The sequence below is a fragment of the Scyliorhinus torazame genome, chromosome 6 (genome assembly GCF_047496885.1).
Source record: "Scyliorhinus torazame isolate Kashiwa2021f chromosome 6, sScyTor2.1, whole genome shotgun sequence".
Taxonomy (NCBI): domain Eukaryota; kingdom Metazoa; phylum Chordata; class Chondrichthyes; order Carcharhiniformes; family Scyliorhinidae; genus Scyliorhinus; species Scyliorhinus torazame.
The window spans coordinates 105192101-105215148 of record NC_092712.1 but is presented as its reverse complement, the minus strand read 5'-3'; the positions used below and the strand labels follow the sequence as shown (position 1 = coordinate 105215148).

The window sequence follows — 23048 nt, the reverse complement described above, 5'->3', positions numbered from 1 at the left end:
CCACCTGTACAACTCCTGTTGGGAAATCAAAAATCACACTGTAACTTCTTCGTTAGCCAGCTATCTGGACTTCCAGCACCATTTATACCAGCACTGTTTGATCCATCTGGAATCCTGGTTTGCTGTTTGAAAACTGATTCCACTCGTCAACCTCTGTGGAAAATAAGAGGGGGAACATTACATTTTAATGCTAATTTTACAAAATCAGTATAGTTTACAATAACAAATTAAAATTCATGATTCCTCAGAAAATGCAGTAGATTTTCATCTCTTCCTGGATGGAGCAGATTGCCCAAACTTTGTAGAGTCCACCCCAGTTTTATTACATTGATTTCAGGTGAAGATCAGCAAATCTCTTTTTATTTTCATCGTGCTAATCTTCTGAATTCAATTTCTTAAAAGGAGGCAGGCAATAAAGACTGGTCCCAAGTTTCTGCCCGTGACTCCTAGCTGTCTATTGGGAAGTCAATGGGCAGAATGCTAACTCCCAAGGAAAATCAGACTTGGGTGTGGGGTTTTATCCCCAAAAAGTGGTGTCAGAATCAGGAGGTGGACATGATCGCACCCACTTCTTGGTTTTACCTGGGTGGGTTTGCAGACGAGCTGGGGAACCCTGTGCAGCCATCGGAGAAACTCATCATGATATGCAACAGGTAATTTAACCTAGAATTCTGGCTTTAACAGCCAGCACACAGGTTTCCCAAGCTCTCTGCTTCTTGCCAGGGTCAACATGAGAAGAGTCCAGTGAAGAGTACTTGATTAGTGAAACTGACAGGCTTGAAATCCTTCAAACAGTGAAACTTTATAGCTGCAGCCATGCCTTAGGTCAGGGATTGGTGCACACAGCACTTTCTCTGAGAGAGTATTTTCACTGCTTGACTGGGGATTTCCAACATCTTGGAAGTAGGTTAACCTGTTTTGGACTTAGCTTGATCTATACTTGCATGTTGTCAGCCATCACTGTGATATAGGAGCAGTTTATGCAGCTCCACATTACACCTCTGATGCAGAATGAGAGCGGCAGCAACAGCAAGAGCAGCAGGAGCAACAGTAGCCAGAACTGCCTTCTCCTGAGCGACATGCCACTCTGCAGGGCAGATAGGATGGGCACAGCGATCCAGCATGAAGGAGGCAAGCCTCCCAATAAGGTCTGCAGTAAGGGGACCAACTCTCTCAATGTGTGTGAGCGCCAGTGCCTTCAAAGTTAATTGGAAAGACAGAGCGTGGGGGATAAAACTGGAAAGTGGTAAGTCACTCAGCTTTTCTGCCATCATGAGATGAGGTCCTTGAACCTCTTAGTGCAATGTCTCCATGTTGAAGGGTCCACCCTCCACTTCCTTGACCACTTTCATCCACACCTACTTGGTTTGAGAAGTTGACCTCTTTCTCACATCCCTGGCAAACATCACCTCCCTTCAGCCCCACAGATCCCACAGCAGGACCTCCAGGTAGGAGTCTCCCCACCAGGGGAGATTGTTTAAGCCATAGGAATGAAAATATGTTTCAGCTGTTTTGAACCCTGCCAAGATCCTTTAACTAGAAATCCTTCCTTTGTCAAACTTGGCACATCATCGTGCCCACTCACTATGATTAGTTGGGAAGCAGGTTGTTAAGGTTTAATTAAAGAACCATGATAAATCCAACTTCTAATTAAGCCAAATGGATTCCCAGCACATTACCAATGTTGCATGCAGGTCAGGTTTGTTAGGTCCAAGAGAGTGTCATGGAGATGATCATTTATCTCTCTTTCTTACAGCCCTCCACTCTCCTCACCCCACCACTTCAGCAAAGATGTACCTCTTCTACCTTTCGCATATCCTCAAATCCAACCATGGATTCAGCTCGCCTTATGTAGCAGCACATTGCTGTTCAACAGCATTCCAAAAATGGACACATAGGAAAGCAGCAGCTTTTAATGTGTTGCTATGATTTTGTTTTCATTCAGTGCAGCATAAACAGCAACTTCCAATAATAAAGCACTTTCTCCACGTAGAAAATGTCTCAAAGTGCTTCACAGAGGTTTATGGAAAAAATGCCACAGCAGAGCCAAGGATTGCAGTATTAGAAAGGGTGATCAAATTAGCCTCTCAGCTTTATAAGGGATCGGTTGGCACTGCTGCCTCACAGCGCCAGGGACCTGGGTTCAATTCCAGCCTTGGATGACTGTGTGGAGTTTGTATGTTCTCCCCATGTATGTGTGGGTTTCCTCCTGTTTCCTTCCACAGTGCAAAGATGTGCACGTTAGGTGGATTGGCCATGCCAAATTGCTCCTTAGTGTCCAAAGACCTTCAGGTGAGGTGGGGTTACGAGGTTATGTGTGTGTGTGTGGGGGGGGGGGGGGGGGGGGACCTAGGTCAGGTGCTCTTTCAGAGGATCAGCAGAGGACCCAATTGGGGACTGCAGTGAAACTATAATTTTTTTAAAAATCATCAGCGACAGTTCAGTTAGGAGGGACTTCAAGAGCTCAAAAGAGTAAAAAGGCAGAGTGGTTAAGGGAGGGAATTCCAGAGTGTCTGGTGCAGCTCAAAGCATAGCCACAAAAGGATAGGGGAGCTCAGAATCATTTTAAATGTGATTTATGTTGAAAAACTTAAAACGGTTTAAATTTTTTGAAGCAACGTTTGAATAAAGCCTGGGCTAATAAAGAGGCATACTGTCTTGCTATTTGTAATTTTCACACCATTGCCAGGTATCCTTCATCAGCTACTTCCAGGTTAAGTAATAGCTTTCAAGCAATTAAATACTAAGCATAATGCTACCAATGCCGCTTACTTTAAGTTTTGTTGGATACTTTTATGTAATCATAAATTTATGTTGCAGTGCAAGCTTTTCTTTTGCATCAGTTCCTTTGTCTTGTCTTGACCATGCCTGCATTGGTTGTGTCTGCAATGTTTACTGCTTGCTTGATTCATTTACCTGCAGACAAAATTTCTTGTTTACAATCTCACCTTACAAATAACACAGGTTGGTCTTCGCCAGATGCATGTAAGCAAAATGATCTTGAATTTTTCCCTCCTTGCATTACCTAAAATTAATGTAAAATGTTTAGCAATAGCCAGCAGTATGCTGTACCAGTCTGGTCTTTAATGTTTTAATACAAGTTTTTCCCTTTCTTTTAATACCGTGTGCCACAAAACATTCCCTGACTGAAGCAGTTTATTTCTAAGCCTGTGCTGATTTGGCTGTGCATCAGCACCAGATATGGGACAAGTTGCTAGCTTGAATTGCCCTTCCTGTGGGAAAGCATCTCGTCTCCACTTGATAACTTCCTGACAGGCCAGCCAAGGTCAGCAAATTTACAGTACCAACCTACACCCTTCCACACATTGCACAGTACCAATGCATATAACAGAATGCATTGTCAACAGGTTGTCTTGAGATTCCACTTTTTAATTGCCTCATGATCACAAAAATCAAGGAGGAAAAAATGCCCTTGCAAATTATTCTGGATAGCGATAACTAAACCATACCAGCACTGATACAGATTTAGTACTCTGGCTGTCAATCTAGGATGTCATAGGCTGTGTTGATTTTTGGTTTTTCATCTTAGGACTTTGTCTCCTTCCAAGTCACATTCTTCATCCAATGGGTCCATTGCTTCTAGTAGGAAATGCCCATACCCAATGCCACCTCTTCCAGATGAAGAGGCAAAAGTTGGTCGACAAGGTGCACGGGTAAGTAGGTTGACAGGGGATGTAAAGGTGAAATCAGTTTCAACCATAAAGAATTGAATAGCCTTGGTTAAGATAGATACATAAATAATTTACTTGGTCTTGGTTTATTAGTTGGAGCAGTGAATTAGCAAGAAGAATCGCAACAAACACCACAGATATCTGCAATGAACATCATCTATTGCCTGAGTGCTATTGTTTTGTATAAATAGCTCCAGGAAGAGAAACATGCTCATTACTGAGCAGATCTGACTGATAGTAAATCACTTCCTACAGAAAATTAGTTGCTCTAACTTAACCATCAGTAAGGCTATGTTTGTTGTACTGTAAACTATATATCAAGTAAACATCAATTTGGGGGTTGCCAATCCATGACTTATGCCATAATCTTGCAATAGGGCAGTTATGGGGAGAAGGCAGGGCAATGGGGATGAGAAACATATCAGCCATGACTGAATGGCGGAGCAGACTTGATGGGCTAAATGGCCTAATTCTGTTCCTATACCTTATGGTCTTCTTATTCTGAACCACACCCTAGTTATCTGGCTAACTGAGCTAACTGGCACCCCACCCCCTGCCCCACCAAATGTGAATCTGTTTACCTTTTTAAAAAAAAGATCAAATTCTGTCTTGCACTGTCCAATGCAAATCCTTCTGGTACATGCATAAGTGAAGAAAACCAGAGGTAAGAGATGATGAGTAAGATTAACTTCCTGAAATGTTTGTATTCAGACAATAAGATGGCAAAACATTTCACCTTCCAAGAGAACAATGTTTGGTTTAATAAATTATTTATTTTATGAATTGTTCATACAAAAATATGCAAAAATGAAATCAGAATTATTTATCCTTCTGTCAACACCTTAAACAATATAAAAATACTCAAACTGATATGGAAATCAAAAATAACATCAGTAACAATATTGATTTCTGCTGTTATGCTTTATAGTTGGCATGAGCAAGACACATTAAGCAATGCCATTGTTCCATGTGTTCCAGTTGTATTGGTCACAGACTGAGGTGTTCCACTTGTCTCTGGAGTGCCAAGTGTACTTGCACAACTGCATAAATGATAATCGGTATCCTGTTAATCTTTAAATCATATTAAAAGTTTTTAAAAGTAATTTGCTTTTGCGAGTTATTGGAACACTTCTGTGGTCATTAATTTTAGTCACGACGTATTCAGCTTGAAGAAATAAGCATGCTTAAAATGCAAAACAGAATTTGAGATCAGTGAAGCTTATTGTCTGAGTAGTAACATTACATTTGTTGACCTGTTAGGCATTGTGATTTTGAAAGACTTGAACTGCTGTTGAATTAGGAGCTGGAAAAGATAGAATTCATTTTTTGAAATAGAATTTGTGTAAATAAGTAAAGTGTTGTCTTTTTGTTAGAAGATGAATAGTTTTTGTCTTAGTTATAAAGCTTGCTAATATATATTTCTGTTTCTTCCACAGCTCTGGGAGACCTCCATTTAGTCTTCTATTCAGTGAATCTGAGCTACTAAAGATTTCCATTTTCTTCCACTTTTATAAAGGCAGCCTTATGTCAATGTATTTTAATTAACGGCTCTCTGGAGCTTCAGTGAGGTTTTTGGAAGATAAGAGTTGAAAGTAATACTTTGCTATTTTCAGAGAAAGGCCAGGGCTACTAAACGGAAAATACTGAGTAGACTGACTCATCGCGAATAAAACAATTGACATTCTATGAGGAAGAGTCAGCATTCTTGTGGAAAATACAGCACTGACACAATGATCTGGGGATGGGAACTCATCATGAAACAAACAATAAAAAAAACTTGCCATTTATTCTCATCTGTTACGGTGCTTAGACCTGTGGAAGAAGATTGTGAGAAACCATTTTTCAACATGGTTCAGTTGAATGCCCCTATGCACACATTCACTGCAGTGAATAACACTGAATGCATGAATCCCTTCTGAAACCAATTCCATTAGTCTATAGCAAACAGGATGCTTGCAGAAATAAAAACAAATGTATGATTTTGCAAAAAGCTGCTTTGGGTTGAACTGTATAACAGGATAAAAGAAATGCATTTGTAAGAGTTTTTGTGAAAAGAAATGGCATATGCAACTGAAGACCAGAAAGGTCTGTTTCTAATCATATCTTTGATTTGCAGAAATGCTTGCTCTGGAAGTGCTTTGTAAATATGTATGTTTTTCCATTTTACCTGACAATCACCAATCAGTGGATGTTTGCCATGGTAAACTGAAACAAGTTCATCTCTGGCTTAATATTACAGTTAATCTGATGAATTTAGCCTCTTGTGCAATGATTGATTCTCTTTTAAACTGTGGCAAGTGCAAATTGTCAATAATTTCCTGATCAGCAGGATGATAATTTAGTTTAATAGAGGTCACCAGTAATCATTATTGTTGAAATTGAGAACTATTGGAATTTGAAATTCATGACTATGTCTTGTACCTATACAACTAAGATTAGCAAAATAAATGTACAATGCCAAATGTTAGACACTGTTACTGAACAAAGGGCTAGGGTGTGTGTGCCTTTAATGTCAGCTTTCTTTGGCCATACAATATAACTTTGCATCTAGATATCATATATTCATGCTGCAGTTGTTCGAGAGACATGATCAATGTTGTACAACTGATCAAATATGCCTTACCCTCCAGCAGGCCCAGATGAATGAGTGATTTCCATAACTTATTTTTTAATAAGAACAGTAACTAATTCCATCAGGTATACCATCAGTATATCTGTAACAACTGGGGAAAAAATGTAAACAGTTAAAAAGCAAATCAACAGCATTGGGTTTTTTTCAACTTACTGGCTGCATGTGAAACAGACATTGTGGTATCATTTATCACAAGAATCAGGCCTTTTCTCTGAAACAACACAATTCACATCTTTGAGAAAACTCAAAAAATAAATGTTAATTTATAGTCATAAAAGGTTATAGCACAGGAGGCTATTCATGTGCCAACTCTTTGAAGGAGCTATCCACTTGATCGTATTACACTTCCATTCCCCCACCCCCTCTTTTCCCCCAAATATTTAGCCACTTCCCTTTTAAAAGCTGCTATAGATGCTCCTTCCATCAGTTTCTTGTAGGGGATTCCAAGAAACCTCTGCATCATTTTTTCTCACCTGACCTCTCCCATTCTTATTTGGTGATATCTTAAATGTATGCCCTCTAAATTAGACTCCTTGACCAGCAGAAACAGTTCTTCCTTATTGACCATATTACAACCCCTCATAATTTGTGAACACTTCAAATTCACTCCCAACTTTCTTTATTCTTGTGAAAACTCCAGTCCCTCCTCTTTTGTAAATACTTCTGCACTATCCATTTCCATGACACGATATGATAAATTGTGACCTAACCAGTGATTTATATTAGTTTAGGATTACTTTGTTGCTTTTGTAACCTGTTGCTCTATTTTTAAATCGCAAATTAAAATTCCATGCTAAATATATATTGCCCACAGCAAGGATAAATGATAATTTAAACTTAGAAGTTCAAATGCTACAATTCTCGTGTGTCCATTCAGTTACTAGACAAGACAAATTATTAATTAATCTGGGATGTGGGTGATGATACTGCAAAGGCCCATTTTTGTCATTCTACAAACTGGCCTTCTTGAACCACTGCTGTGCTTATAATGCTGCTCCTAGTTTGGAAGGCTTTATCTCGAACAGCCACAGGAATTTACAGGTGTATTTGACTAACATTTCATTTTGGATCATTTACACAAGTTTTGCTTTCTCCAGGTTACTTTTATCAATTACAAAGGATTTGGACAAGGGGTAGCTCAGCCCTTGATACCTCTAGACTCAACTATTTTATTGCTTTCCTAGCTGGCTCCTAGTCTCATCCTTCTGAATCTTCAGCTCATTTAAAACTCTTTTGCTTGAATCATGCCTGCACCAAGTCTTGCTAACTACTGTCTTTCCTGATTTTCTGTCTGGCAGTGCTTCAAATAAAAATTCTCATATCTGTGTTATCCATTCATTGCCTCACCCTTTCACTATCTTTGTGACTTCCTCCAATGTTTGCACCCCAGCATATTCCCAACCATGGTTCCCCATAACCCTGCTGCCATAAGCTTCCTCAGAACCTCCTCTGATGCCTCACTAAAGTCCCTGTCCCTCTGATGTGGGTCTCTTGTGTATCATCCCTACTTCGCTCCACTATTGTTGGCTGTGTTTGCATGCTGTAAAATACATTGCTTAACCGCACTGACTCACCATCTCCCTCGCCTCCTTTAAGAACTTCCTTAAACCCTACTACTTTAACCACACTTCTGGCCATCCATTCTAACTTCATTTTAAGTATTAAAGTGAAAGTGAATGGTTGTACTTGGTAGCTGCTTATTTACAATCTTCAGTTGAATAATTTGTGGGCAATTCTCAGTGTATGTGTGATGTATGTTTAAACTCACTGTTAACCTTGACTATCCATTCAGACAGACAAGTAATTGAGTCAATCTCTGGTTATTTTTCTTTAAATATTAAGATAAGGATTATGAATTGGTAAATTCCTCAGGTTAGGATCCTGGCAGTTAAACTGGAATCACAGTTTGTGTAATAGTGCACTCTAGCACTAATATATTAGGTCTCACTTGAGACTGAGGAGCAGAAATTCCTGCTGTGTGGAATGCCTACCGTCTAGTTCTATCCCCGCTAGCCATTTGCCTTGTAAGGGTCAAATGGGTACAACCAGATCTCCACTGTTTTACAAGTGGTTATTTGATCTCCCACCAGTTAAAATGGGTGATATAGATTTCAGGTTCCATAGTTAGACATTAAAAAAAACATAATTGTCAGTAGTTGGAGTAATTTTTAAATTTATCATTTAGTAGCAGCCACATGTGGCTGTATAATTCAAATTTTTAATGGCCACATCATTGGAATCCCTTTATTTCTTGAAACTACAGATGTATCTTGACTATATCAGAACGCTTTATTTGAGTGTGATTCTACTAATGCTGTTTGTTAAACTTACGTTTTCAGGGTACTATGACTTAATTGCAATCTTTCTGCTCACACTTTTTGACAGGTTTATTGCGATTGCAAAAAAAAGTCCAGAATTTCCTTAAGAGCAGGTCCCATTCCACCACTGAATCTTCAGCAGATACACCATTGACAAGATCAAATGGATATTATGCTGCACTTTGTTTTTTTTGCTTTTTAAAAAAAAAAGCTTCTGATCACCTCTATCTACAAAGAATGTTTTCATTTTCCAGAAAGTGTAGGTAATAAGGTTCATAACTTAATTTTAATTTGTTTTAAGGAGAGGCAGATAATTTCATTGATCAGGAGTGCAGATGAGAAATGTCCAGCTTGTGCTGACATGGGCAAGGTCCTGTCAGACATCCATATCGTTCATTGGGAAAAAAAGAATTTGTCCCAAAATCAGTTTCATCATAGCAGACAGGGTGGTCTGGAATCAAATGCAGCATTTGGTTTTCATTGTCAAGTGCTACTTAAACCCGCTCCCTGGTGCAGGCTGAATACAGAAAATCAAACTATCCACTTTTGTTCAGATATGAGTCACCCTTGTATTGCACTGCATCACGATTATCAACATGATGTGAATTTGTATATGTGGAAATAGCTAGCTTTGTAGATATTAAAATATGCCATTATATAACACAAAGTACATTTCTGTGAAACAATTAGAATGGCTAAGAGTTTCAATTTGATACTTATTATTACAGGGTATTGAAAGGGTATGATAAATTGTCCCTTATATTTTCAGCAGCTCTCATTGTACTCTTCGCACCAATGCATCATACTGTAAAATATTGTTTGAAATTTACCATATATTCTGCATGCCGAAAAGGTAACAATGTCACGTCACCGTTATAATTTATGAAATGCCTTTTAAAAAAATGAGATCAGCTTCAATATTTGTCTTTGGCTGTAGTGTTGTAGATGCCATTGTAACGGGCCGGCTGTATGCTTATGTGATTGAATGAAACAGTTGAGGTAACATTGTACAAGACTGTTGCCATTTACATTTATTCACTTTTCAGTCCATTTTACACTCACTTCATATGCTTTAATGAAAAAGTTATAGAATGCAGCACCAATCATGGAATTGCATGTTACTTGCTGGCCATGTGTTGACCTAGAAGAAGCTCATTTTCTTTGGCTGAGTGTTAAGTTTCAATTGGCCATCTACATGATCACACTGGTGTATATAATGCAACGTTTGAGATAATTCTTATGCTTTTCTGAAACAATATTGTAATATATTATCTTAATAAAAATTTACTTCCAGTTAAGTTGGAATCTACTGACTTGCATGTTAATGATATTATCTCTGGAATGAAATGCTGTTTTTATGTTGTTGTTCAATGAATTATTGGGGTGAAAGTGCTGAAAAAATACTTTTACGTGAGTTTATATTTATCTGGAATGTATGACTTGAAAAACATGGTGGAAGCAGACTCAGTGGGCAGGATTCTCCATTGGCCAATGCAGAAATCGGGAGACGATTGGGTGAAGAATTGTTTTTGATGGCAACATCGCGGCAGGTGCCAATTTGACACCAAGTTGCAATTCTCCATCACCTCGACATCAATGTATTCCGGGCGCTTGTACATATATTATTAGCGGGCCCGACCCTCCTGGCCTCCGCCTTCGATGGGCCGAGTTCCTGATGGCGCAGTTAATTTGTGCACTTAAAAATCATGAAACTGTGGTGGCTGCTGAGGGAGAGAGAGGGGGGTACGGAAGGTATCGAACATCGCCATAGTTTGCTGACAGTTGTGCCGCTGGCAGGGAGGCTTTTGCCAAAGCCAGGGAGAATAGTGGGGGGTGGCCAGGAGGTGGGCTGTGAGGTCGGGGTGGATAGGCACAGAACACCATTGCCGCAGCCATGCAGCTGCGCACACCGCTAACAGTCCACTTAAACTTATTGCCACGGGTCATATCAAGCAGATCGACTCAGATTGGTTAAATGCATTGACATGGGGGAATGAATCAGGAAATGGCTATCCCACAAGCTTTTGTTTAGTTGAAAAAGGCACAAGGTTTTAACTAAAGAAAGCAACTCAGTCTTAGGCCAGGAGAACATTTGTCCTGCGAAAGTTTGTTTTGAATCTGCCTTTGGAAAATCACACCAGCGTCTTTTGGTTGAGAAGTCGCAGAATGTACTTTGGTTTGTAGTGAAGGCAATTTCTTAATATTTCCTGGATGTTTCAGCGAAAAAACTATATAGATTGCTGCCAAAAAGTTAGTTTCATTTGGGGTTAACTTTTATATTGTTTCTGAGGCTTTAAAAAAAAAAATTAACTTTTTTAATTCTTCAAATTTTAAAAGTTAGCACTGGATTTCAGTAGCTGTCCCTCCACATTTCTACAATACAAAAAAAAAAATACAATCAGCCAAGACGGATTTCAATCAGAGATTTGACTTGTTCAGCATTAAACCAATTGCGGTCGAAGACTCATATTAATAACTACCAACTGTAAAAGTTCTAGGTACATTTGAAAGTGTTTGAGTGTAAACTCTGTAATTTTTCAAGGCGGTACTGTTCATTTTCTAGATCATTTTGATCATCTAACGATTTCCGAATGCAGTTCTTCAGTTCTTCAATTCCATATTTAGTCGAGGCAGAGACTGGGATTATGTGGTTAAACTGGACCGGTTTCAAGGGAGCCATATCTTCTGGTAATAAATGATAGAAAGCTAGAGGGGAACAAGAAAAGTAACTCAAGATAGAAGAAATCTCTTTCATCAACAAATCGAATGACATTTGAAAATTGTTTACTAAACATTGTTTTGTTGGATATCTGTTGTCAAGTAGGGGCTGGTTTAGCACACTGTGCTAAACCGCTGGCTTGTAATGCAGAACAAGGCAGCAGCGCGGCCTCACCGAACAGTAGCCGGAATGTGGCGACTAGGGGCTTTTCACGGTAACTTCATTGAAGCCTACTTGTGACAATAAGCGATTATTATTATTAAGTGTTTGCTGCATGTATCGTATTAAACAATATACATTTAATAAAATTAGAAATGGAGGGGTGGAGCATCATAAAGGCTGCGCCGCCCCCAAATCTGTTGTAAACTTGGATTCTCCGGTCAGTCGCCGAGCGCGATTTCGGCGTCGGCGACCTGACAATCCAGACCCCTAATTTTCAAAAGGAGTGGACTTTTGCAGATAGTTAAAAATCACATAGAAGATAGGAGCAGGGGGAGGCCTTTCGGTCCTTCAAGCCTGCTCCGCCATTCATCACGATCATGGCTGATTGTCCAAATCAATTGCCTAATCCTAATTTCTCCCCAAACTCCTTGATCCCAATCACCTCAAGTGCCATATCTAGCCGCCTCTTGAATGTATTCAATGTCTTAGTCACAACTACTTCCTATGATAATGAATTCCACAGGCTCACCACTCTTTGGGTGAAGAAATGTCTCCTCATCTCTGTCCTAAATGATCTACCCCGAATCCACAGACTGTGACACCTGGTTCTGGACACACCCACCGTTGGGAACATCCTCCCTGCATCCACCCTATCTAGTCCTGTTAGAATTTTATGAGTCTCTATGAGATCCCCTCTCATTCATCTGAACTCCAGCAAAAACATACCTAACATAGTCAATCTCTCCTCATACGTCAGTCCCGCCATCCCCGGAATCAGCCTGAGAAACCTTCACTTCACACCATCGAGAACAAGAACATCCTTCCTCAGAAAAAGAAATGAAATAAAAATCGCTTGTTGTCACAAGTAGGCTTCAAATGAAGTTACTGTGAAAGCCCCTAGTCGCCACATTCCGGCGCCTGTTTGGGGAGGCTGGTACAGGAATTGAAACGTGCTGCTGGCCTGCCTTGCTTTGCTTTAAAAGCCAGCTCTTTAGCCCTGTGCTAAACCAGCCCCAAACTGGAGACCAAAACTGTAAACAACATTCTAGGTATGGCCTCACCAAGGCTCCGAATAAATGCAACACATCCTTGATAGTGGATTCGAGAACTTTCCCCACTACTGATGTTAGGCTTATCGTTAGGCTTGTTGGTCCTATAATTCCCTGTTTTCTCTCTACCTCCCTTTTTGAATATTGGAGCGACATTAGCTACCCTCCAATCTACCACCAATGCATTCACTATTTCTAGAGCCACTTCCTTAAGTACTATGGGATGTAGATTATCAGACCATGGGGATTTATCAGCCTTCAATCCCATCAATTTCCCCAACACAGTCTTTTTACTAATATTGATCTCCCTCAATTCTTCCCTCTCACTAAATCTTGCATTCTTCAACATTTCTGGTATGTGATTTGTGTCTGCTTTTGTGAAGACAGAACCAAAGTATATATTCAGTTGCTCAGTCATTTCTTTGTCCCCTATTATACATTTCCCGTTTCAGTCTGTAGGGTATCTACATTTGTCTTCACCAATCTTTCTTTCACGTACTTGTAGAAACTCTTAGTGTCTGTCTTTATGCACGCTTACTTTCGTACTGTATTTTCCCCTTCTTAATTAATTCCTTGGTCCTTCTTTGTTGAATTCTAAACTGCTCCAAATGCTCAGACCTATTATTTTTCTTGGCCAATCTGTATGCTTCTTCCTTGGATTGGATACTATCTCTAATTCCCTTTGTAAGCCATGGATTGGCCTTCTTACCCCCTTTGCTTTTGTGCCAGACAGGAATAAACAGTTGTTGCAGTTCCCCCATGCGTTCCTTGAATGTTTGCTCTTGCCTATCCACTGTCATCCCTTTAAGTAACTCTCCCCAATCTATCAAGGCCAACTCACACCACATATCTTCGTAGGTTCCTTTACTAAGATTCAGCACCCTAGTCTCTGATTCAACTATTTCACTCTCCATCTTGATAAAAAATTCTATGTTATGGTTGCTCATCCCCAAGGTGTCTCACACAGCCAGATTGGTAATGATTCCCTTCTCATTACACAGCACCCAGTCGAAGATGGCCTGCTCTCTAGTTCATTGGTTCCTCCACATATTGTTTGAATTTTGTCCTTGGTTTCTCTGCCTATCACTTTCTTATTCCCCTTTCTACCTTTTGTTTTTGTCTTTGCTCCCTCTTTCTCTGACTCCTTCCATAGGTTCCCACTCCCTGGCATATTAGTTTAAACCCTCCCCAACCTCTCTAGCAAACACATTGTCTTAAAATTACCAGGATGGATTTCCATTACCACCATCCTGGTAACATCAGACTAAGGCAGTGACCTCAAAATGGGATCAGTGGCCTTACCACCCTGTTAACATCGGCGATGTGGCAAAACTTTTTGAAAAGGGTCGAAAGTCCAAAGCAACTGCCTGTTTCAGGCAGCAGGCTTTTTAACATTGAAATCAGGTCAAAAGATGTAAAAAGGACCGATTGGCATTTGGCACCATGCACACTCCCACCTGTTCCATGAGTTATGCAATCTGCCAAAGTTGAACTCAACCAGGGCCTCGATAAATAATCTGGCATGATGCTGTCTGAGCACACGCTTGGTGGATTCAACATTGCTGGTGGCTACCGTTTGAAGCCTCAATCAGACAAACTACATTGGGATATTTGGCACCCTTCAAATTTATGGGATGTCTGGCGCCTTTCAAATTTAAATGAGCTGGAGCCTCAAAATCCCAGTTGTATATTTATCGTCAGAATGGACAGATGATCACAGTGTGCTTCTGCAGTCAGTCAGTCAACCAAAAGACAAAATCAGCCCCGCTGAGGTAAACGTCAGCTGTTGAGTGCGTTGCACCCTACTTATACTATTAACCGGAATGAAGAATTAAATTTTACATTTGATTAAAAATATTTGTTGACGACAACAACATAATCAAGTACTGATCGGCCATTGCTCTTGGTTCAAATAGATTTTATGCTGTACAATCTGTACTTTTAATTACCTTGAGGCTGCTGAAGCTGCTGCATCAGCTCGTTATACTTCTCTTCAGCATTCTCCAAATCCATTTTGTTTATAGCTAATAGTGCAGGTTTGGACAAAAGCTCTACTTTATATAGTTCCAACTCCTGAATATGAAAGAAGATTATAACGATCAGTAAGATGCACGATATAATCCACTAATTGGACTGCTAAGATTTTGAAACTCACCACAGTGTCACAGAATCACAGAAAAACTGCAGTAAAGAGGAGGCCCATCAAGTCTGCACCGCCACATGAAAAACACCTGAACTACCTACCTAATCCCATTTGCCAGCACTTTGCCCACAGCCTTGAATATTATGACGTGCCAAGTCCTCATCAGGGACTTTTTAAAGGATGTGAGGCAACCCACCTCTTCCACCCACCCAGGCAGTGCCTTCCATAGTGTCACCACCCTCTGGGTAAAAACATCTTTCCTCAAATCCCCCCTAAACCTCCTGCCCCTCACCTTGAACTTGTGTCTCCTTGGGACTGACCCTCCACTGAAGGGGAACAGCTGCTCCCTATCCATCCTGTCCATGACCCTCATAACCTCGATCAGATCGCCCCTCAGTCTTCTCTGCTCCAGTGAAAACAAGCCAAGCCTATCCAACCTCTCTTCATAACATAACATAAATGTTCAATCCCAGGCAACATCCTGGTGAATCTCTTCTGCACCCCCTCCAGTGCAATCGCATCCTTCCTATAATGTGGTGACCAGAACTGCACACAGTACTCCAGCTGTGGCCTCATCAAAATTCTATACAACTCCAATATGACCTCCCTGCTTTTATAATCTATAATATACCCTATTAACCTATTCTTCCACCTTTGAAGATCTATGGACAAACATGTCAAGGTCACTTTGTTCCTCGGAACTTCCCGGTGTCATGCATTCATTGAATATTTCCATGCCAAATTACTCCTTCCAACGTGTATCACCTCACACATTTTGAGGTTAAATTCCATCTGCCACTCATCTGTCCATCCCGTTTATATCTTCCTGTAACCCAAGACACTCAACCTCACTGTTAACCACCCGGCCAATCTTTGTGTCACCTGCAAACTTACTGATCCTACCCCCCACATTGTCATCTATGTTGTTTATATAAATGACTAACAATTGGCGACCCAGGACAGACCCCTATGGTATGCCACTGGACACTGCTTCCAGCCACTAATGTAGCTGTCTGTCATCACCCTCTGTCTCCTACAGCGAAGCTAATTTTGAATCCACCTAACAAGGTACCCTGTATCCCATGTATTTGCCTTCTAATACAGATGGGAAACATACAGTAAATGGTAGAACCCTTAAGAGTATGATGTGGAGATGCCGGCGTTGGACTGGGGTGAGCACAGTAAGAAGTTTTACAACACCAGGTTAAAGTCCAACAGGTTTGTTTCGATGTCACTAGCTTTCGGAGCGCTGCTCCTTCCTCAGGTGAATCACCTGAGGAAGGAGCAGCGCTCTGAAAGCTAGCGACATCGAAACAAACCTGTTGGGCTTTAACCTGGTGTTGTAAAACTTCTTACTGTACCTTAAGAGTATGGATAGGTAGAGGGATCTGGGTGTTCAGGTACACACGTCACTGAAAGTGGCAATGCAGGTGGAGAAGGTAGTCAAGAAGGCATACGGCATGCTTTCCTTCATCGGCCAGGGCATTGAGATTAAAAATTGGCAAGTTATGTTGCAGCTTTACAGAACCTTAATTAAGCCGCACTTGGAATATAGTGTTCAATTCTGGTCGCCACACTACCAGAAGGATGTGGAGGCTTTGGAGAGGGTGCAGAAAAGATTTACAGGTTATTGCCGGGAATGGAGGGTATTAGCTATGAGGAGATATTGGAGAAACTTGGGGCTGAATTCTCCACCGTCGGGATGCTCCGTTTTGCCGGCAGCCCGGGGATTTCCCAAGGGCACGGGGCTGTCCCACAATGGGGAGCCCTATTGACCAGCAGGCGAAACGGAGAATCCCGACAGCATACTGAACCAGCAATCTGGCGGGGCAGGATGGAAAAACCCACCCATAATTTATTCTCACTGGAACGATGGAGGTTGAGGGGCGACCTGATAGAAGTCTATAAGATTATGAGGAGCATGGACAGAATGGAAGAGTCAATTACGAGGGGGTACATAGGTTTAAGGTGCGAGGGGCAAGGTTTAAAGGAGATGTACGGGGCAAGGTTTAAAGGAGATGTACGAGGCAAGTTTTTACACAGAGGGTGGTAGGAGCCTGGAACACGCTGCCAGCGGAAATAGTGGAAGTAGATACGATAGTGACTTTTAAGGGGCGACTTGACAAATACATGAATAGGATGGGAATAGGAGGATATCGTCTCCGGAAGGGTAGGGGTTTTTAGTTCAGATGGGCAGCATGGTCGGTGCAGCCTTGGAGGACCAAAGGGCCTGTTCCTGTGCTGTAATTTTCTTTGTTTTTTACAAGTCTCCCATAAGGGACCTTGTCAAAGGCTTGCTGAAATCCATGTAAACTACATCAACCGTACTACCCTCATCTACACACCTATCCCATGTGCATTTGCCTTCTTTATGTGGGACCTTGTCAAAGGCTTTGCTGAAATCCAGATAAACTACATCAACTGCACTACCCTCATCTACACTCCGGGTCATCCCCTCAAAAAATTCATTCAAATTTATGAGGCTGACCTCCTCTGACAAAGCCATTCTGACAATCCCTGATCAAACCTTGCTTCTCTAAGTGGAGATAGATTCTCTTCAATAGTTTCCCTACCATTAACATGAGACTAACTGGTCGGTCTGTAGTTCGCTGGCTTATCTCTCCAACTCTTCTTAAATAATGGAATCAAATTAGCTGTTCTCCAGTCCTCTGGCACCTCCCCCGTGGCCAGAAAGGAATTAAACATTTGCATCAGAGCTCCTGCAGTCTCCTCCCTCGTCTCGCCCCCCCCCCCCCCCCCCCCTCCCAGCAGCCTAGGACATTCATCCAGACCTGGAAATTTTTCCAATTTTAAGCCTGCCAACACCTCCGATACCTTGTCACATCCTATGTCAATTTTCTCAAGAACATCAGTCTCTCCCTCCAAGTTCCATACTTACATCCTCATTTTCTTGGGTGAAGACAGATGTGAAGTATTCGTTCAACATCCTACTAATGTCCTCTGGCTCCACTCACAGATTTCCCCTATGGTCCCTAATTGGCCCCACTCTTTCCCTGGTTATCCTCTTCCCATTGATATACTTATAGAATATCTTGGGATTTTCCCTCCTTTTACCATTGAGCACTTTCTCCTAATTGCTTTGTTAAGTTCCATTCTGCACTTTCTGTAGTCCACTAGTGCCTCCGCTGACTTGTTCCCCTTTCACTTGATAAAAGGCACTCTTTTCCTTCTCATCGTATCCTGAAAATCTCTAGTCATCCATGGTTCTCTTGGCTTATTATTCCTTCCTATCACCCTGGAGGGAACATGTTGGGCCTGTACCCTCCCCATTTCCTTTTTGAACCTCCCCCCTCCCTGCTGCTCTTCTGTTGATTTTGCCACAAGTAACTCTTCCCAGTCTACCTGGGCCAGATCCTGCCTTATTTTACTAAAATTTGCTCTTCTCCAATCCAAAACCTTTTTTTGCAACTTGTCTATTTCTTTGTCTATAGCGGTCAAATTTTATCATTTTGTGGCTATCACTAAAATGCTCCCCCACCAACACCTCTGTGGCTGTTCCTTTTTTAGTCCTAAACTCTACCCACCAAGCTTCATTTGATGTCCTTTCCAATATATCATCTCTCCTTATTGCAGTAACTGACTCCTTAACTAATAAAGCAATGCCTCCTCCTTTTTTAACCCCACCTCTGTCTCACCTGAAGATACCATATCCTGGGATGTTGTGATGCCAATCCTGCCTCTCCCGCAACCACATCTCCATGATGGCTACTATATCACAATTCCACATGTCAATCCTCGCCCTTAACTCATCTGTTTTACCTGTAATACTCCTGGCATTATAGTAGAGGCCATCCAACCTCGTCTTACTCCCTTGAAACTTAATACCACTGTATTAAGTACAGTGGGACTAAAAAGTAGGACCTCAAAGGTAGTAATCTCAGGATTGCTACCAGTACCACGAGCTAGTCAGAGTAGGAATGTTAGGATAGATAGGATGAATGCGTGGCTCGAGAGATGGTGCAAGAGGGAGGGATTCAAATTCCTGGGACATTGGAACCGGTTCTGGGGGAGGTGGGACCAGTACAAACTGGACGGTCTGCACCTGGGCAGGACTGGAACCAATGTCCTGGGGAGGTGTTTGCTAGAGCTGTTGGGGAGAGTTTAAACTAATGTGGCAGGGGGATGGGAACCGATGCAGGAAGTTGGAAGGTAGTAAAACAGGGACAGAAACAAAAGGCAGTAAGGGGGAAAGTGTAAGGCAGAGAAGCCATAGTCAAAAATCAAAAAGGGCGACAGTACAAGGTACAGAGACTGAGGGGAGCTCAGTGAATAGGACCAGGAATACTGAAAGGAATAAAATGGGAAGTGAAAACATTAATGGTAAGCGACGCGGCAGGTTGTTACATGAAGATATGGGTTCAACGACAAGGAAAATTAGGAGAAAGGTTAAGAGGAAATATAACTTAGGAGAGGTTACTGATCGAGGTGTTAAGATTCAGAACAGGGGTAAAAAAGCCAACATAAGTGTACTGTACCTGAATGCTCGTAGTATTCGGAATAAGGTAAATGAGTTGATGGCGCAAATCATCGTGAATGACTATGATTTAGTGGCCATTACTGAAACATGGTTAAAGGATGGTCACGACTGGGAGTTAAATATCCGAGGGTATCAAACTATTCGGAAGGACAGAGTGGATGGTAAGGGAGGTGGTGTAGCTCTGTTATTTAAGGATGACATCCGGGCAACAGTAAGGGATGGTGACATCGGTGCTATGGAGGATAAGGTTGAATCCATTTGGGTGAAAATCAGGAACAGTAAGGCGAAAATGTCACTGATAGGAGTAGTCTATAGGTCACCAAATAGTAACATTATGGTGGGGCAGGCAATAAACAAAGAAATAACTGATGCATCTAGAAATGGTACAGCAGTTATCATGGGGGATTTTAATCTACATGTCGATTGGTTTAACAAGGTCGGTCAAGGCAGCCTTGAGGAGGAGTTTATAGAATGTATCCGCGATAGTTTCCTAGAACAGTATGTAATGGAACCTACGAGGGAACAAGCGGTCCTAGATCTGGTCCTGTGTAATGAGACAGGATTGATGAATGATCTCATAGTTAGGGATCCTCTCGGAAGGAGCGATCACAATATGGTGGAATTTAAAATACAGATGGAGGGTGAGAAGGTAAAATCAAGCACTAGTGTTTTGTGCTTAAACAAAGGAGATTACAATGGGATGAGAGAAGAACTAGCTAAGGTCGACTGGGAGCAAAGACTTCATGGTGAAACAGTTGAGGACCAGTGGAGAACCTTCCAAGTGATTTTTCACAGTGCTCAGCAAAGGTTTATACCAACAAAAAGGAAGGACGGTAAAAAGAGGGAAAATCGACCGTGGATATCTAAGGAAATAAGGGAGAGTATCAAATTGAAGGAAAAAACATACAAAGTAGCAAAGATCAGTGGGAGACTAGAGGACTGGGAAATCTTTAGGGGGCAACAGAAAGCTACTAAAAAAGCTATAAAGAAGAGTAAGATAGATTATGAGAGTAAACTTGCTCAGAATATAAAAACAGATAGTAAAAGTTTCTACAAATATATAAAACATAAAAGAGTGGCTAAGGTAAATATTGGTCCTTTAGAGGATGAGAAGGGAGATTTTATAATGGGAGATGAGGAAATGGCTGAGGAACTGAACAGGTTTTTTGGGTCAGTCTTCACAGTGGAAGACACAAATAACATGCCAGTGACTGATGGAAATGAGGCTATGACAGGTGAGGACCTTGAGAGGATTGTTATCACCAAGGAGGTAGTGATGGGCAAGCTAATGGGGCTAAAGGTAGACAGGTCTCCTGGACCTGATGGAATGCATCCCAGAGTGCTAAAAGAGATGGCTAGGGAAATTGCAAATGCACTAGTGATAATTTACCAGAATTCACTAGACTCTGGGGTGGTCCCGGCGGATTGGAAATGAGCAAACGAGACACCACTGTTTAAAAAAGGAGGTAGGCAGAAAGCGGGTAATTATAGGCCAGTGAGCTTAACTTCGGTAGTAGGGAAGATGCTGGAATCTATCATCAAGGAAGAAATAGCGAGGCATCTGGATGGAAATTGTCCCATTGGGCAGACGCAGCATGGGTTCATAAAGGGCAGGTCGTGCCTAACTAATTTAGTGGAATTTCTTGAGGACATTAACAGTGCGGTAGATAACGGGGAGCCAATGGATGTGATATATCTGGATTTCCAGAAAGCCTTTGACAAGGTGCCACACAAAAGGTTGCTGCATAAGTGAATGGGCTGGGGTCTGGCAGATGGAATACATAGAACATAGAACAATACAGCGCAGTACAGGCCCTTCGGCCCACGATGTTGCACCGAAACAAAAGCCATCTAACCTACACTATGCCATTATCATCCATATGTTTATCCAATAAACTTTTAAATGCCCTCAATGTTGGCGAGTTCACTACTGTAGCAGGTAGGGCATTCCACGGCCTCACTACTCTTTGCGTAAAGAACCTACCTCTGACCTCTGTCCTATATCTATTACCCCTCAGTTTAAAGTTATGTCCCCTCGTGCCAGCCATATCCATCCGCGGGAGAAGGCTCTCACTGTCCACCCTATCCAACCCCCTGATCATTTTGTATGCCTCTATTAAGTCTCCTCTTAACCTTCTTCTCTCCAACGAAAACAACCTCAAGTCCGTCAGCCTTTCCTCATAAGATTTTCCCTCCATACCAGGCAACATCCTGGTAAATCTCCTCTGCACCCGCTCCAAAGCCTCCACGTCCTTCCTATAATGCGGTGACCAGAACTGTACGCAATACTCCAAATGCGGCCGGACCAGAGTTCTGTACAGCTGCAACATGACCTCCCGACTCCGGAACTCAATCCCTCTACCAATAAAGGCCAACACTCCATAGGCCTTCTTCACAACCCTATCAACCTGGGTGGCAACTTTCAGGGATCTATGTACATGGACACCTAGATCCCTCTGCTCATCCACACTTTCAAGAACTTTACCATTAGCCAAATATTCCGCATTCCTGTTATTCCTTCCAAAGTGAATCACCTCACACTTCTCTACATTAAACTCCATTTGCCACCTCTCAGCCCAGCTCTGCAGCTTATCTATATCCCTCTGTAACCTGCTACATCCTTCCACACTATCGACAACACCACCGACTTTAGTATCGTCTGCAAATTTACTCACCCACCCTTCTGCGCCTTCCTCTAGGTCATTGATAAAAATGACAAACAGCAACGGCCCCAGAACAGATCCTTGTGGTACTCCACTTGTGACTGTACTCCATTCTGAACATTTCCCATCAACCACCACCCTCTGTCTTCTTTCAGCTAGCCAATTTCTGATCCACATCTCTAAATCACCCTCAATCCCCAGCCTCCGTATTTTTTGCAATAGCCTACCGTGGGGAACCTTATCAAACGCTTTGCTGAAATCCATATACACCACATCAACTGCTCTACCCTCGTCTACCTGTTCAGTCACCTTCTCAAAGAACTCAATAAGGTTTGTGAGGCATGACCTACCCTTCACAAAGCCATGCTGACTATCCCTGATCATATTATTCCTATCTAGATGATTATAAATCTTGTCCCTTATAATCCCCTCCAAGACTTTACCCACTACAGACGTGAGGCTCACCGGTCTATAGTTGCCGGGGTTGTCTCTGCTCCCCTTTTTGAACAAAGGGACCACATTTGCTGTCCTCCAGTCCTCTGGCACTATTCCTGTAGCCAATGATGACATAAAAATCAAAGCCAAAGGTCCAGCAATCTCTTCCCTGGCCTCCCATAGAATCCTAGGATAAATCCCATCAGGTCCCGGGGACCTATCTATTTTCAGCCTGTCCAGAATTGCCAACACTTCTTCCCTACGTACCTCAATGCCATCTATTCTATTAGCCTGGGGCTCAGCATTCTCCTCCACAACATTATCTTTTTCCTGAGTGAATACTGACGAAAAATATTCATTTAGTATCTCGCCTATCTCTTCAGACTCCACACACAATTTCCCATCCCTGTCCTTGACTGGTCCTACTCTTTCCCTAGTCATTCGCTTATTCCTGACATACCTATAGAAAGCTTTTGGGTTTTCCTTGATCCTTCCTGCCAAATACTTCTCATGTCCCCTCCTTGCTCGTCTTAGCTCTCTCTTTAGATCCTTCCTCGCTACCTTGTAACTATCCATCGCCCCAACCGAAACTTCACACTTCATCTTCACATAGGCCTTCTTCTTCCTCTTAACAAGAGATTCCACTTCCTTGGTAAACCACGGTTCCCTCGCTCGACGCCTTCCTCCCTGTCTGACCGGTACATACTTATCAAGAACACGCAGTAGCTGATCCTTGA

General features: G+C 41.9%; 2 protein-coding genes across 9 annotated transcripts in view; one reads left to right on the top strand and one right to left on the bottom strand.

Annotated features, from left to right (window-relative positions):
• adam22 (ADAM metallopeptidase domain 22) overlaps positions 1-9940 on the top strand; it is a 588297-nt gene extending 578357 nt beyond the window's left edge. For 7 of the 8 annotated variants that reach the window (XM_072508619.1, XM_072508628.1, XM_072508623.1 and 4 more), the window contains 2 exons: positions 3551-3674; positions 5129-9940. In XM_072508619.1, coding sequence (XP_072364720.1) covers positions 3551-3674; positions 5129-5149 — 145 coding nt within the window. In that variant the 3' untranslated portion in view covers positions 5150-9940. The remainder of the gene's footprint in view (positions 1-3550; positions 3675-5128) is intronic. The other variant, XM_072508627.1, reaches the window with a different exon arrangement.
• Positions 9648-23048, bottom strand: part of gtpbp10 (GTP-binding protein 10 (putative)) — a 90125-nt gene continuing 76724 nt past the window's right edge. Inside the window, exons 9-10 of the mRNA XM_072508630.1 lie at positions 14522-14645; positions 9648-11348 (exon numbers count right to left, since the gene is read on the bottom strand). Coding sequence (XP_072364731.1) covers positions 11137-11348; positions 14522-14645 — 336 coding nt within the window. The 3' untranslated portion in view covers positions 9648-11136. The remainder of the gene's footprint in view (positions 11349-14521; positions 14646-23048) is intronic.